General features: G+C 31.6%; 1 protein-coding gene across 1 annotated transcript in view; it reads left to right on the top strand.

The window, feature by feature from the left end:
- LOC117100463 (multidrug resistance-associated protein 5-like) overlaps nucleotides 1–17,739 on the top strand; it is a 68,383-nt gene that overhangs the window by 16,387 nt on the left and 34,257 nt on the right. The window contains exon 4 of the mRNA XM_033240165.1: nucleotides 6,988–7,140. Within this exon, the coding sequence (XP_033096056.1) occupies nucleotides 6,988–7,140 (153 nt within the window). The remainder of the gene's footprint in view (nucleotides 1–6,987; nucleotides 7,141–17,739) is intronic.

Here is a 17,739-nt window from a genome sequence, read left to right as displayed (position 1 = left end):
TCTACACAGTTGCAACAACTTTGAAGTGGGTCAAGATATTTTTTTCATTACCATTTTCATTACTGATAACAATTGATAAACAAAGAGTCTAGACAGACCTAGCTGTAAAAATATTCTAACAATAACTTGCCAGTGCAGTGTTACTGTTGTTATGGTGTATTTGACTATAAGGCCTATAGTCATCTGTATAATTTGAATTCATACCATTCTGGAATTACTTGGCAGTGAGAAGTGTGGCGTCACACTTGGGGCTGAGACAGGGAATAACACAAAGACCACTTGGAGGCCCCAACCAAAATAAGTAAATAAATAAAAGTTATTTTAAAAATTAGGCTGTTTGGGAGTAGTAGTGCAAAAACATATCAAAATGTGCATCAAATAATTGTTGTGCTACTCCTGTCAAAGCATATTCACAGGGTCCTGGACCAAATAAAATAACAAAAATTAATTTTTTAAATTGTTTTGAAGAGAAATTACAGGGGCCACAATTCTCTTTGTCCAGGACCCATAACTTTTGCATGAAATTGCATTTTAATGGTAGAATTAATTGGATAAAATTTAAAATTCATAATCATAGTCAAAGTTTTATTTTATTTTTTATTTATTATTTTAAATATTTAGGGGCGCACAACATAATATGTGCCAAGGATTGTCAATAGTGAATCATGACTGTCATACTTGTTGGTGACAATCCTTTACACAAGACAAACATACACACACGATTGTTTACACAAACAAATGTTTAGCTTATAAGGCGAATATCAAGTATAAGTGGCGACTGTCCATGATAGATTAAAAGTTGTCAACTAACGCACATTCGTATACATAGAAATTAGTAGGTTTACTTTAAAAAAAAAAAAAACATGCATTTTAGGTTCTAACAATTTTTTTTTGTTAAAATGCTATTGGTCAAAATGTTAATATGCACGAAATGTTGAATATTTTGCGAACTTGGAACTTTAGACTCTTCAACGACAATGAAGTTGAAGGTGATTAAAACTTGAGCATTGACAATGCCCTAAAAATACACGTAGGTCTTTGTTGCCTTTAGTATGTGTTTCGGTCTGTCTTGTACAATAAGTCAATATGTAGATTGAACTGCACATGCTTGTATCAAGGGGAATCGACATAAAAAACATACACACAATGTGGAGTGGAGTTGAATAGCTTAGTGGTTAAGATGCTTACCTTTTAATCCTAGTGTCTTGGGTTCAATTCCTGTAACAGCAGGACTTTTTCTCACAACTAAAACAACTCCACTCCCTAAGCTTCATAAGAGACTTCACTGATGAAATCATCTCGTTATTTCATTTATTTAAGAGGGCGCCTGAATACCAAACGACCTTCTAGGATATGCTGGAAGGGTCATCCTTACAAAAATGTGGTTTTGAAAAAAACCAACAACATGGGTTTATGTCAAGAGATATAACAATGGATGATGTCACCATTGACTTTAATAAAATTAGAATTTGAATAAAGTGAAAATGATGGAAAATAGGTAGTCTCTACCTGTTTTCTTTCTAATTACACTTATGTTTGGCATTTATATATAGTGCTTTCCATATCTGAATAGCTTTACACAATTCAAATTACCATTAAATCAAAGAGTTGTAAGTTATATTTTGGTGATGTTATTAGCAATTAAAGAGTTTATTGCTACTTATTAAGTAGATCTATTACAGTTCAAAACACTGTTACCCCCCTCCCCCCCAAAAAAACCCCCAAAAAAACAAAAAAACAAAAATCCTCAGAAACTCAGTATATTTACCAGTATTGTATTCACCTCCAGCTGAAGTCATATTATAAATAAAAAAACTATAATGGAAAGTTTCTAAATCCTAAACTTTTAATCTGGCAATAAAATGAGATCAGATCATCATTATTTATATAACAAGTGCCTAGCGTACCTTGTGACTTGGAAAGCTTGGAAAGAATTATAAAGCATTTTGTTTCGGTTTGTTAAGTTTTCCTTTATCGTCACTTAAGCCCCTTTTTATGTTAGTGTATTTTTTATGTCATTTTATTGAGGATGCTAAACTGATGTGCACAATTGCTATGACATTTATTGGGACATTGGTCTACATATTCGTGACCCTTATCTATTCAACATAAAAATGAAAAAAAATCACACAGTCAATGTACTGTAAACATCATTTCATTAATATCATAATATGTTTTCCTTTTTTTACATGTACTTCAAACTAGGAAAAAGGATGAATAGTTGAATGGAAGATTATTGATTGCTTTCTGGTTATAACTGAGTTACATAATTTGTTATAAATATTAGTGATTTGCAGCTTACAATTAATAGGTAAATCCTCATGGATTCCCTTTTATAAAATTTCAAACTTCAAACAGTTTCTTATATTTTGATTTTCATGTCATTGTTTTTGGAATATACAGTAGAAGTCTTAATTTAAATATACTGTCTGTTGTAGAATCTAGAAACTGTCAAAATCAAATAACAACATTAAATTGCTGATTTAATAATATCAAGTAATGACTTTCAAGGTAACACAGATCAAAATAATTCATTTTTTGCTGACAAATGTTTTACTAAGAAAAATTCTTAAATGTTAATCCTAGTCAATTTAAATGTCTATGCAAAGGGATATATTAACTGTATTACTACATCTGCTAATTGGCAAGGAACAGAATTTCTAAATCTAATATTCAATGGAGGGCTGATAACCTACTTAAAAATAAAAAACAACCAAATGGTGAGGGAAATATTTTCTAAAATCCAATTCCAACATACAGAGTAAAGAATTTGTATATTTTGAAAGGATAAGAGTTTTTGGTTATAAAACACCCCTGAGAAAACCCATTAAGTCGGAATGAAGACTTGATTCCAGTGGGATTTCTCTGGGGTGAATTGGACAGTACACTGGGAAGCATTCTCTAACATTCTTTGGAAGAGCTGCATTCTTTAACATGTGGAAGTGGTTTGGCGCAGCGGGAATGGTTTGGTTTCCAAACCTCGAGGTCGGGGTTTCAATCCCTCGCTGTGTATTTCACTTGTGTCCTTGAGCAAGACACTTTATCTGCATTGCTTCTCTACCCAGGAGTATGAATGGGTATCTGGTGGGGTTGCCTGCTCCTGCACTGATTACCAGCAGCAACACTTAAAGCATGTGGACCAAATGACTAGGGAACAGAACTGTGCTTTATAATCGCTAGGAAGAGGCGCACGTGTCAGTGACAGTACCACATGAGCAGTACTGTACACAGAACCAATGTTTTTTACCAAAACATGGTGCACTTTTGAAACTTTTATTTCAGCTCTCCAGCTTAAGCACAAGGAGAGCAGTTAATTAAATTTATAATCTTTTTTTAAGCATTGTCGCGCTATATAAGTACAACTTATTATTAGTATAATCTTTATTTAAGCATTGTCGCGCTATATAAGGACAACTTATTATTAGTATAATCATCATTTAGATGTGATGGATAAAAATAACATTAATTAATTGATTAAAAAACTATTTTAATTTTTTTAATTGAAATAATTATTTTTCATATCAATGATGTTTATTAACTTTTCTTTTTATTCAGATTCAGTATCAGGTTTAGGTCCTTGTGGAAATAACAGTACAGTATTTGCCATCCATGAAATTCTAAATTTGGAATAATGACAAAAAATAAATCAAAATAATGATTTGTTTAGGTTCTTGAGCTGTATGAGGATTGCTACTTGAAACCTCAAGAAAGATAAAAAAAAAAAACCAATTAAATAATTCTAAATTTTGGCATATTAGGACTTCTGCTGATTTCAAGTTATCCAGCCAAATTATTTTCAATATTAGGATAACTTTGAAAAGGCAGTTTTGTCGTTACCATTTTTGCCTACAGGCGAAATATCTATTAATACAGAACATGAAAGACGCCAGATGGAATCTCCACTCCTGGCATTGTATAAGTCACAAGGTAACATTAGTTACTCAATGGTAGATACTTAATGCCAGCGGCAGGACTAGAGAACTTTTATTATATTTGGCAGTAGTGTACGCTGCTTTATGACAATGTTCTTCTCTCATAATCGGCTTGCCTCATTTTTTGTTTGTGTGCGTACGTGTTAATGGAGAACGTCGCTGTTAAATGTAAAGCTGTCCCGACTGAGGCCATGTAACATAATGTAAATAGATAACATATGTAGGGTTGTCTATGCCACCTCTTACTATCTCAAAGGGTAGAGGACATTGTTCATTCTATTTATGACCATACTTTGGATAGCTTATAGATGGTATCATGAGAGTGCAATAATGGTAATCCCCACACAGTTGCATAAATTACACATTTATTACTAAAACAATGATTACCCATTTGCCTTACAGAACAACATTTGTGACCCAAGCTCACAAAAGGGCTGTAAACTCGCACTGCACTGTATTGAGAAACAAGCCTCTATAGCCAGAATAGGCAAACTATAAATTTGTGTAAATTGGGTTTTTGTGTAATAAATAAAGTATAACTATTAATCTTACTATTCCTAAAGTTTGAGTTTAAAATTATAACTGTAAGAGGTAAAATTTAGCCATTTTCGGATGGGAGCTAGTGAAAAATGAATAGAAACCTGCCGCAAATAAAAGCATTTTTCTCAAAACTTGATTTAAGAAAGTTGATAAGATGACGATTATTCAAACGGTCATAACTTTGCTTCCAGACACCCGATGGAGTTCATTTAACTGTCATTTTAAAGTAAATGATAGGTTCTATGCCATTATAACAAAAACTCATTTTAGCCTGAGGACGAGTTTACAGCCATTTTGTGAGCTTGGGTCACATTTGAGTTATTAATTCCAAGTAGAAATCCTTACATCTACTGTAATTGTTCATAAAAATTTGTAATGTATGATTAAAAAAATTCCCTGGTACTGTGCTAATATCTTTCACAAATCTTAACGGAAGTACAATATGTTAATTACTATTACACATCCAAAACCCTGGAATAATATTTCTCTTAAGTTCTGTTAGTATACTAACATTTAAACACAATAGGAAGTTTAGTTATCTAAACGTGTACCTGCAATATTAGTTGTCTTAGAATTATTAAAATAAGTAGTCCAACTGTTTAATTAATGTATCGAAACAAAGGTATGTTGCATTATTATTTTTATTATAGAGTGCCCCTATAATAAATGCCATGCCTTTTTGTACTGTAGTCTATTGAATATGGAATATAAAGTATCCAATATTCACTCATTATCTTTGAGTAGCCTCCTATTTCTAACTAATGACAATATGAATTGTCATCTGCATAGTTTTACTTTAATGGCATGATAGTTTTTTTTATTTTTTTTATGAAGGCTTTTGACTAATTGGCATTTCAACCTGTAACCGCAATACTTGAGGATCATGTGACGAAATGTAATTATAGGTGGTCATTATTACCGTTCAGTTGATAATTGTTCAGGAAAACTGTTCTCATTTATGTTTAGCACAATTTGGTCATTAACATGTACTAAAAAAATGTTGTATGATATTATAGCTGTGTGTTATTTTATTGTCATTCCAGTATTGTTATTAATCAGGTTTTTTTACAAGCATTACACTCACACCTTTCCCTGCCACATTATATTACAGCCCTACACAATAGAACAGTTCTTGTAACATTGTTAACACTTCATTGAAAATTGTTCTAATTTGTAATTTTTATTGTATTTATTATTCAATTATTAATACTAATATATTACTATAATAATGTTCATTAATGATGTGATCTTATTAACATTTCAAATTCACTAACCACATACCCAAAGGTTACTCTTGCTAGGCTACACAATAAAGTAATGATTTTTCACTATTAACATTCAATTAAAAATTCTACTCTTTTATATAATTATCTCTTGTAATATAATTCTATATTTACAATGGTGCTATACTGTAGGTCTATATTATTTGTAATCATTTTAAGAAAATGTTTAATAAATTGATGATAATGTTATCATTTTTACTTAGCCATAACCATAATACCTGGAGGGGTCTTGAGTCAAAACAGTAAAATCCATTTCTCATATTAAAGATTCAGTTCACAAAATGTGAATTACAGTACACTGTTTTTAGTTATTAAATTACCAAGCATCGTATAATATTCAAAATGAAAATATGTTTATTTTATTATGTATGATTTCATAATTATTATTTGATATTGTACAATCAGTAATAATATTTCTAACTCTTATTAATAGTTGTAATTAATTACATCTATGATTTTCCTGATCTTTCTCATTTTGGAGTGTCGTGTAACATTATTTCCTGTGATACTGTGTGATCTATAGAACATTACTAATTGTTGTTAATAATGTAATGTAGTTAGATTTATGTAGCACTTAACCAGAGGCTCAAAGTATTTGAAGCATGGGCTAGCTTGTATTGCTTCTCCCCTGAGGGTGTCTTCGTGTCCCCTTCGTGTCTGATCTACCCCCTACTCATCTCGAAAGATGTACTGGGTTCTTTAAGTGCACACAAGCCATTTGTGTACACTGAGAGTCCTATACTGGTAATTATTATTAATTTATTTATTGTCATAATAATTTTATTCATTAAATTAATGGTCTTGTAGGCATTTCCACTTCTTTAGATCACAATTTCTGGTAAGTTCTTGTGAAAAACAAACATTGTCATGTAACATCTCATTGAAAATCTTTCTGATTGCCTCTAAAATTTAAAATAATGTTTTAGTGTCAAAGTGATCAGAAGAGAGCTACAAACTGGAGAAACATCGCAGCCTTTGATCAACAACGCTGTTAATGCTGATACTAAAATCCATGAAATATGTTAATTATCAGAAGCCGTTATGATTATAGTAACATCACATTATGTAATAATGGCCGACAAACCAATTCGCACAATAGACATTGAATGTATGGAGACATTTTTCAGTTTCTCTTCTGATCTATATAGACACTTTAATTTTTTTTTTAAGGCAAAAAGCATACAGTATTGTTAATCAGCAAAAAATAAAATGTTTTTTTTGTTTTTTTTTAGAAAGCCAAATCCTTTGGAGTCTGTCGGATATTTTTCAATTCTCACGTATTCATGGTGCACTGAGTTCTTCCGGAAAGCTACAAAGAGACCGCTAAATGTCAATGACCTCTTTGTGTGCTCCCAGAGTGATAGCGCTAAAGAAAATGCTGAAAGGTAATTATCCAATTTTAAGTTTTATTACCATAGTTATTGTCCACTTTTCTTTTGGATATTAGATGTGTGTAAAGCAGATACTGTAAAGCCCTTTATGATATTTTTTCATCCCTTTATTTTCACGATTTTACGATCTCCAGTAGTTTTTTAACATGATGCAGAAACCTACAATTATGTTTCTTAGATTATACATTAGCTAGAGCTCCCTATTTTGGTGGGTCTCTCGCAATTTTACAATTTGAAATATTTCGCAGCCCCTTAATTTTTACGATTTTACAATTTCCACTCATTTTTTAACATGATGCAGAAACCTACTGTACAAAATTGTTTTTTAGTTTATACTTTAGAAAGAGCTCCCCATTTTGGTGGGTTTCTCCCGATTTTTCAAGTAATCTCCTACCCTCCCTTTGGGCTAACTACCATAGGCAGGCTCACTGCAGTTACTCTGTTTACAGATCTACAAATGACAATGATGTACAGTACATTTAAGCAGGGCAAGACAGTTCATTTTAATCAGCCATAAAAATAAAAGGTCTGGGTCCTGATGACCCTCAAGTTCGCACCCAAATTTTGATCGTCACCAACTTTGATAATTTCTTCCTCATAACTTCCACGAAAGTTTCATTCAGGTCAGTTGATAGTTTTTGAAATATCTGGTCTGGGACGTTTTCCTTTGAATAGTCCTCATATCCACACCCTACTCCGGATCGTCACAAAAATTTAAACATTTCTTCATTGAAACATGGCAAACTATTCTGGAAAGTGTCATGTACAGTAGGTCCATGGATTGATAAGTTTTTAGAGATATTTAAGGCTGTGACCTTAGCCCTTTAAAATGATTCAAATTCACACCCAAATGCAAATTTTCATCAAACTTTAATAATTTCTTCCTTGTAACTTGTTTAAACTTTCACAAAAGCTTAAGTCAGATCAGTTTATTTTGTTTTATTTTATTTTATTCAATTTCCAGGTGAAAATACGCAAAAATATACATAAAACAATAGTACAAATTAGATTGTTTAATATTATGTTTAATATTCTGTTCTTTGTATGTACTCTTTATCTTATGAATCGATATTGATTGGTGCTCATAGATTCATATTTTTATATCCTTAGTTATCTTTTATTTATTGCTGTTATTAACATTTGTAGAATTGCCAGTGGAATGTAATTTTTGAGCTTTTCAAACAATAAAATTATCTTGAATCTTGAATGATGAATAATGAGTGCTTGAACACAATGTATGTTTTAGTTTTATACACTAAATCCAGGTCTTTTTTATGAAGAGTGGATGCATTAATTAGGGAGAATCGTTGGCCTAACTTTTGTTAGTTTTTACTAACCCAATTGTTATAAATTTTATTGTGTAATGACTCCCTTGACACAGTACTTCCTCATTTGGGAATACAAGCTGAGAAAAGCCAGACAGAAAGTTTTTCCTAAAGATCTGCATATTATAGGTTTCTGGGGGTTTGAGATTTTCCATGTAAATATTTGTGCTGATGGTTGGCTTTTCCAAATTATGTATAGAAATTTGACATCTATTAATCTGTACATTTTTTTGGACATAATACATCAAACTATTTTCGGGATAGTGAATATTGTGATGAAAATAACGCTTACATTGTTGTAATTGTAAAAACGTATTCAGTATTAAGGAAAAGGCACACAATCAGAAATTTTAGGAAAAATAATAAAAAGTATAGTGGATTTTGAAATGAGATAATAATAAAAGTGTAGCCTACTTTTATTTGGCTTCAGATACAGATTAAAAAATGATTGATACCATTAGAGGATATTAGAAATGTTAATCAAATTTATAAATGGCAGGAGCCTAGATTCTGAACACAAAATTGGGACGCAGACTGATTTTAGATCGATCGCAAAACCCTTAGGTTAAATATCAGACCTTGAATTATAAAGTGAAATAAATTTCTTTATAGATGTACTGTCCCTTAAAAATGACAAAAATAAGTTTGAAATTAACTTCTGTTGCAGTAACATACAAATTATTAATTTCAGCATAGAAATTATTGAATTAAAAAATTGTGTACCCTGTCATTAAAAACATTTCCGCTGTAAAATTATTAGTAAACATTTTTTTTTTAATTCACTAATTTCTATGTTCAAGTTTTGATTTTTATGTTACTTCAAAATGGGCAAGTTTATTTTAAAAATAATTTTTTTTTGGTGTCTTGCATGGGACAATACATCTTTATTATACACATTTATTGTAATAACTTTGTCGTTTGTTATTCTGCCGTCATTATTAACATAATCATTCAAAATGCACACGTAGCCAATCTCGTAATGATATATAATAATAATAATAATATACTTTATTTTTACAGGAATACACTTGATTCACCCAAGGGTGTTTTTCGTCAAGGCCATGCAAGGCCATATGTAAAGTAACAAAATGTATTAAGGAAAATATTAAAGTAAAAGAACAAAAAGAAAACCACATTTAAAGAAAAAAAAGGAGGGGTGGGGAAGTTAAAAAAAAATTATAATAATATGAAGATAAAAAAAAAAATAACAGACAAAAATAAGAGAAAAACAAAAGTAACCAATTATGGAAGTAAACTTTTAAAAAGATGTCTATTAGGAGCACATTTTAGATCATCAGCAAAGTTATTCCAAAGTTTACCAGACTACAATAAAATGAGAGACTATTTTTCTAATATTCAGTTTCAGCTTTAGGAATTTACTTGTACTACCTTGGTATATCTGCCAAGGTAAAAGAGCTTTCTTATATTGCGCTTCAAAAATTTGGAATGAGCTTCCAAGCAAAACAAAGTTAACTTTAAAAGAAATGACAGTTTCATTCCAAAATTTCATTAATTTATATGTTTTACATTGAATTTTCTTTTGACTTTGTTTTGTGTGTTTTTTTCTTTCTATTTTTATGGTTTGTTTGTAACTGTACCACTTTTGAAAACTAGTACTCGAATGAATGAATGAATGAATGAATCAATAATTAATCAATTATGGTAAGACCAAACATGATTGATGTTGGTTTTAGCAAGCTTTCGTTGACATGGCTTCATCAGCCTGCGTGAGGTGCTGTACCTGTTAATCCATACAAAACCACAAAATTATTTATATTAGAAATATTTTCATGAATGGGTTGCATTTACATAGGTTCTTAAATGAAAATGTTGAATATCACTATTACAGTTCTGTTTGTTAGTTCATCTGTTGTTCGTGTGTTGCTACAGTTTTAATCCTATTAAAAGTTCAAACATCCAGAAATCCATCTCTGGGCCCATTTGGAGGAGTAAAGTTTTACTGGGTACTTTCAATTGAGAGGCCACGCGTGGCAATTAAATTTTGCCTCTAGCCATAAAAAATTCGAAAAACATCTGTCCCAAAAACCCATCTTTTGTAGTGGATATTTCAATTACATGCTGCCTCCAGGCGTAATTTATCACATGTAACAGGGCCCATGTCACAAGTTGACCTTAATTTGTATACAACCGGGCCAGAGTAAAATTCCTATCGTTCAATCCCGATCGTTCAATCCCGTTCCAATTTTCTCATAATAATTTAACTCCTTAAATAATATTTAAAAGCATTAAAAAAGTTTGACAGTAAGAACTTTCGCAGATCACGAGAAAATGACGTTTAAACTTGCAACAAAAAAAAGTTCTTTGTAGTAGGCCAGTGAGCAAGCGACATTTTTACATATGTCACTATATTCGTTCAAATGTTGTATTTCTAATTCATAGTTTATTATTTGTTAAGTGAGTATTACTGTTTTAAAAACAAACTTAAAAATTATAATTAGATGTAATTTGTATTTCAATAACAGAAAAATAATTTTATACAAACTTTTGTTAAACTTTACTTGGCGACAACAACTTAACATGGCGTCGTCTAGCGGTGGACGTGTGCCGAATGTAATAAAGTTTTGTTATCACGGTAAAGAAATCACTTGAAGCTCCAAATGAAGTTACAAAGGCTAAATTATGTATAGTTTTAAACAGTAACAACAAAAATATTGCTAAAAATCTTGTGTCTGACCTTGGTTGAAGGAAAGACATACGAGAAGTTACTGGTTTTACTGGTTCTTATTCTACTCGTCCGAATGGCCGTCGGAATTAGCCCCAAGGCTATTTTTATATTACATATGTATTTGAGTTTACACAGACTCTGTGACATACAAGCAGCCAATGAAGCATTGTAATGGGTTTTGTACTGCTTAAGAATTCCTTGTAAGTGCAGGCTTTGAACTTAAGATTTTTTGAAGGTGAGCAAAATGTACCATGATGATGGTAATCGACAGCTACTTTTAGCCCACTGTAGACAAAAAATCTTTAAAGATTGTCTTTGTCATGAAGTTTGGGGCCATACCGTCAGTGGCGGCAAATTGTGCAATTTGTCCCTCTAGTTTTTTTTTCCCATTATGTTTTGAGCCTGTGGTCCTTGTAAATATTATATTAAATATTATATGTTCTTCATCCCAGCAATTTGTGCCGTCTACTGTACGTTCATTTGTTGTTTTCGGTGATTACATACAGCAGTATAAAACCTGGATTTTTCAGATATCAGTCAGAGATATTTTTTAGTTTAAGCTCTAAACATGCTCCTTTCAAATACTGTTCTTCATTGCTTTACATAAATTTTGTTCAATAGTTTTCGCAAAGTTACTAATTTCACTCTACATTGACTTAGGGGTTGTAGTAAATTAATTCATAAGTATGCAATTATATCAATTTAAATTTCAATTTATTAAAAAACTTCCAAAATGGAGAGATAAAATACACAACAAAAACATTATGCTGTATTAGCAACCAGTTAGATAAAAAAAAAAAACTATTTCTATAACTTTTTCTGCCAATGTTTTAAAAAGAATATTGTTTAGGAATGTATTCAGTCAATCAACCTAATATAAAAAAATGTGTGCTAATTGTAGGAGACAGACTTCATGTGTTTGCCAAAGCTGAGGAAATGAGCAAATCATTATAAGGTTCTTGAATAACTTCCTTCTGGGCAAGCCCCCTTGTAACCCCTTCCCAAATTCAGCTGAATCATTCCTACAGCCAGTGCAGATCCAATAACATGTACATTTAATTTTAGCTAACTTGGTATGAATACTCTATTCTTGAAAGAAGCCTAATTGAAAAAAAAATTCTATTTAATAATTGTAAAATTAACAATATTTGAATATATAAGACACATTTAAATTAATTGAATTGAATCATTCTAGGCTAAAGGTAAGAGGTCTAACCTAAGGATTCATAGCTGAAACTTGCCTGCTGAAAACGATAATTACAAAGGGTGCATTTTTTGCACCTGGAAGATTCTAAGCACATGGTTCGATCAACTTGACTCATGATATAAATTGTTCTGTAATTGGTTCTGCTAAAAGTGTCATGTGAATTTCTCCCGTCCGCTACGATTAGCCACTGTCCATGGCCAGGTGTTGCATCACCCATCAATTTGATTTTCAGTAATTATAGTTGAGACGTCCAACACTTCAAAAGTGTGTCTTTATAGCAAACGTTTAACTAATTCTAACCAAACAATCAACTGATTGACAGCTTTCTTGATTGGGTACGTCATACATAATGTAATTCAATTTTCTTCTCGTCTGTCATCGCCACCTATATTTTTGTATGTGTTGGCCGAAGCGGTGGGGGCGATGACCTCACAGACACTCGGAATAGGTAAAATCAAGAGGAAAAATTCTTACGCCGCTGCTGACTGTAGGATGTGATCAAGACACCATTAATGTGAAGTTTAAGTACTCGAATATAAAATATATTTATTATTAAAGCATGTTTTCAGCACAGTCATAAAAACTAATCTGTCCCCTTGATGATTAAACACTATTAAATTCTGCATTGATATTGGAGGTCAGGAAAGTGTCAAACATTAGGTCAACAAAAGGTTGATGTTGGGTGCGGATTGACATTAGATATTATTAGGTCAGAAAAAGATTAATGATAGGTCTAGATGAGATTAAACATTTGATTAAACAATAGCTCCACAAAGATCACCTAATATTAAGTTAGTACTAGAAATTGCAAATTGCAAGTGAAGTGCTGTGAAGTACAACTGCATATAAATGTTCTTTGAACAAAATTATTTATGCGAGTCAAGTGAAAATAATGAAAAATAAAAATATAACAAATAATATGAGACACGACCCATTGTCTATATTAGAACACTGACGAGCTGACGTAGAAACATAGTAAAAACGAGCATTGGTACCGTGTATGCCAGTCTACAACAAGCGTCCCCTAAATGTAATAATTAGCACGCTGAAATAGGCTAGTAAATAAGTTTAACTGGGTTCATAAATAATATTGGCCTCAAAATATTGTGGCTGAGACATGGGCCGATTAAACGTAGAAATAGGAAACCTAGAAATTTAGTAAAAACGCTGAATAGCAATACTCGAGCGTCGCCACATGCGGACGTTGGTCATGTAGGTTAGTCTACAAACGTCGCCTAAAGTAATTGATTTTACCCGGCAGAACGAAAGAAGGAAACTCCGCTTTTCAATCGTCTTAGGCCCTTGTTTTTTTAAAAACAATGACCTTTCAGAGGTCAAATTGCTGTCAAGAATATGAATTGGCTGCTTCGCAGCAATGAGTTTTTGGCAATGTTATTAAAGGTAAGTCTGTGGTATAGAAACATATAGTAGGCCATTGTCTGGTAAAATGAAGACAAAATTCTTCCATATAGTTCATATTATTTTGAAAAGAACATATTTTGTTCTTTTCAAAATTAATGATCTAATAAATTATCAAAGAAAATAAGTTTTTGGTTATTTGCATGTTACTTGAACATAAATTATTGCCATCTAATTTAAGGATCTTTGCTAAAAATTAGCCTATAAGAATAGTTTTATGAATGTATCTTTTAGTTAATAATTATATGGCAATCTTCTAAAAAGCACATTTTGGCAGGAAAGAATAGACAATTATCCTAAATATGCTGTATCTGCACTTGTCTTTTCTACTTACTTAAAATACAATATTTTCTTTTTTCTTAATTTCAAATCTATCCTTTAATTTAAAGTACTTATTGGTGTTTTTATTTTTATGTTTTATTATTTTCTTAAACCTGTTTATAATTACAATGAAGACTATTGGTAGTTGATTATTTTTTATTTTATTTTAATGTTATTCAGTTGGCATTGTCACTGCCCATAAGTTGCAAAAGCAGTGTCCCCATAGTCTCCAGAAACATGTGCGGCTCATTGATTGCAGTGTTGAATGATTAATAAAACTAATTGACAGAAAATCACCTACACTACAGAAAGTAGTTCGTCAAAGTTGAGGGCCTCATTCAAATTAGTTTTTATAAATTTGTATCCTCACACTTGAGTAATGCACACTATCTTGGAAATATATTGAGTAAACGTTTTTATATGCAAATGCCTCACCAGCTCTCTTACAGTTGTCAAATGCTATTAATATTGTTGTTAAAATATCTAAAATAAACAGATATTAATTTAAGTTTTATGATTGACTATGAATTAATGCAGTGTCGCCTTCAGATTTGTAAAACTCAAGCTCAGGTTTATGATTTTTAAATGTTTCTATTCACTGCATATAAATGAAAGCTTTCAGATAATCTTTGTCTTTCATTCAATCCATATAGTACTTAAATCTTATCTGTGGTTAAGTTGTAATTAATAATATTTAATTTATAATAATCAATCAATTTAAAGATATTCATAATGATAGTCTGTAAATTTAAAACAAAACTGTAAGCTGCGACTCATTGGAAAAAGTTAATCCTTTATAAAGAAGCAATTAATGTTTTTATTTAAAAATTGTAACACAAATATCTTTAAGCCATTGTTAAGGTGTTACTAGGCAATTACGATGCTTGCCTAATACATTTCTAAAGTTTTGCCATCAGTTCTATTAAGTTACTATTTTTTGTCCTCGCACCAACTAACTCTACACCATAGCTTCTTGAGGCTCATGTATGTGTTTATGTGAACATCTTTTGTGTAAGTCTTACTGTAATTTATTCTGTTATGATGAAAAAATAAATGCAATATAAAATAATATGTATACAAATATATTCATCCAATATGATTAAAATTAGTATTGATTACAGAAATTTAGAAAATGTTTAACCACACAGTGAACGTCTTCGGAAAAAAAAAATCATAAAGAATTGATTTCGAAAATGAATTATTGTTTTTCAGTGAAACTGCTTATTAAATAATTAATCATTTACAATCATCCTCATTAGTTTATGCTGGTTCTGCTTTCCTCCTCCAGTATTATCGATTTTCTGCCTTTCTCTCTCCTTTAAGGTAGGCCAATATCATTATTCTTTTATGTCCTCTTTCTGTCCAGTCTGGTTGTGTATCACCGGTCTCAGTAGTCTTTCCCTTCTGACAAATGATCCAATCAAGTTCTTTTATCTCACTCATCACATTAATCAACCTTTTTTCTTGAACTCTTTCTTATAATCTTCATTACATGATCTGTCCAATGTAAAGTAAATTAACATTACAACAGAATTTTATATTTTTGGCTTTGGGAAACAACAACAGTAGTTGCTGCTGTAGTTGGTTAACCTAAAAATTTATAGATTCCAAAAGCGCCACCTAATGTCTGCCAATGCTGTGCCAAAGCTTTACGTGAAAAATCACACAGAATACTCAGTATATCTCAAACACTTACAAATAAAATAATAAAATACTTATTTGGGAATCGAACATAAGTTACTAGTCTGGTACCACTAAACCACCAAACGTCGTTGGAATTGAATAGGCACCAGAAAGTTAAATAATATTTAAAAAATCATATATAATTATTTTATTAACATATGGTACTTCTTATTTGAATATGGAATAATAATGCATAGAAACATGACATACTTGCTGGCAGTTAATGATGATATGAATATTTCTGTACTTCCTTAAGAAAAATACAAATTGCTATGAAATGCTGTTATTGACTACCATATCAAAAATGGGGAAAAAATGCAAATGTTTCTTACACCCTTCCTTTTACTTCTTATTTTAGTCTGCAATTTTCATCATTTTCAAATTCACTTTCATTCAAGAAATTGAGATCAGCTTCAGGTTTTCTGCATTTTTTGAGAGGTTTTCCAGTCTTCTACATTCATCCTTACTAAAATAACTGTTGCAACTCAAATCAATTCACTTTCCCAGTATAAAAATCCTAAAGAAATAATGAATTTCATTTCAATGCTCTTCAAATAGTAACCTGTGTGCCTGGACTAGATATACGATGTGTGAGGTGGCAGTAGTACACGGTCTTCAAAATAATGCATCATTTTTTTTCTTTATTTGTGTCCTCTTGGAAAATCAGTTGGTATCACATCACAAAACAGTGCAAGATTAATACAAAATAATGAAGAATAGCAGGCTTGTAGCCAGGTCATTTCAAGGGGGGGGGGGGGTTTTCGCGAGGGGCCTGCCTAAGGGCCATGGTGGGGTCGGGGACGAAGCCCCAAGCCAGAGCAGTTTTTGTGTTTAATGGGTCTGACTCTCATTTTGTACACTGAAAATAATAGTACTATTTTACTACATGGCTAAAAAAAGCACAAATATTGTCATTACTACTGACAGGGCCATCGTTAAATTAAGTCAGAGCCCAAAATATAGCATCATATTCAATACGTAATCTGACATCATGAGAAACTAAACTTTAATACAAATATTTGTTATATACTAGGCCTAATTTGAAATTATTATTTTAAGACTTTAACATAATAGGCTACATACTGATAATTAATAGCTGAGATTTTTAGAATTAATAATCATTTTTAGTATCTTCCTGAATATTTATTGTCCACCAAATGAAATATGAATTATAATTTCTACAATATTAATCTTGTTTTTTTATAGATAAATGTTCAATAAATTCTATCTTTCATAAAAAAAAAACGAAATTCAGCGCGTCTATTTTCACTCTAATCAATGGCGTTTGTAAACGTGCACTGACGTCATCGTCGAATTCCAGGACTTTCTTTCGATGGTAAAGCTGGCCTGCCTGCTCCAGTCCCAGGCCAACCAATAATAATTAACAAAATGTTTTTTTTTTTGTTTTGTTTTGTTTTTTTTTTTTAAATATAGGCCTATGGCGCATTTTGTATATGCACTTCAACTTTTACAACAAAAGCCTAGGCCTAGTACCTGTAGTACGTCCTATTGTACTTAGGCCTAGACCTACACTAGTTTGTTGTCATCGGGGTATAATTCTGTCTCTAATTGAGCGAGGAGCGAACCTAGCTAGTCAACATCTAGGCTAGGCTAATTGATTTTGAAATCAATAACCCAACTTAAAGGACTATCTGTCGTTTTCTTCTTTGCAACAGCGGACGAAAAAAAGTCAGTTATTCTTGGATGTTTTATGATTCTTTATCACTAAAAATTAACAAACACTCGTTTTGACGCACTCCGTTCTGTAGTGTGTGTGTCTGCTGTTGAAAACAAACTTCCTAGCTAATTTTGTGACTGGCTATGATGACTGAGATGGACATTGTTGATTTATTAATAATATTTTGTTTGGGATGAAAAAAAGGAGAGTCATTTCCCCAAAATGCTCCATCAGCACATAGTTTAATGTGCGCTATGGACAGTATGGCTATGGA

The sequence above is a fragment of the Anneissia japonica genome, unplaced genomic scaffold, assembly GCF_011630105.1.
Source record: "Anneissia japonica isolate Jap-2015-1 unplaced genomic scaffold, ASM1163010v1 scaffold685_len2926416_cov193, whole genome shotgun sequence".
In the NCBI taxonomy this organism is placed as follows: Eukaryota; Metazoa; Echinodermata; class Crinoidea; order Comatulida; family Comatulidae; genus Anneissia; species Anneissia japonica.
This window is presented reverse-complemented; position numbering and strand designations above follow the sequence as displayed.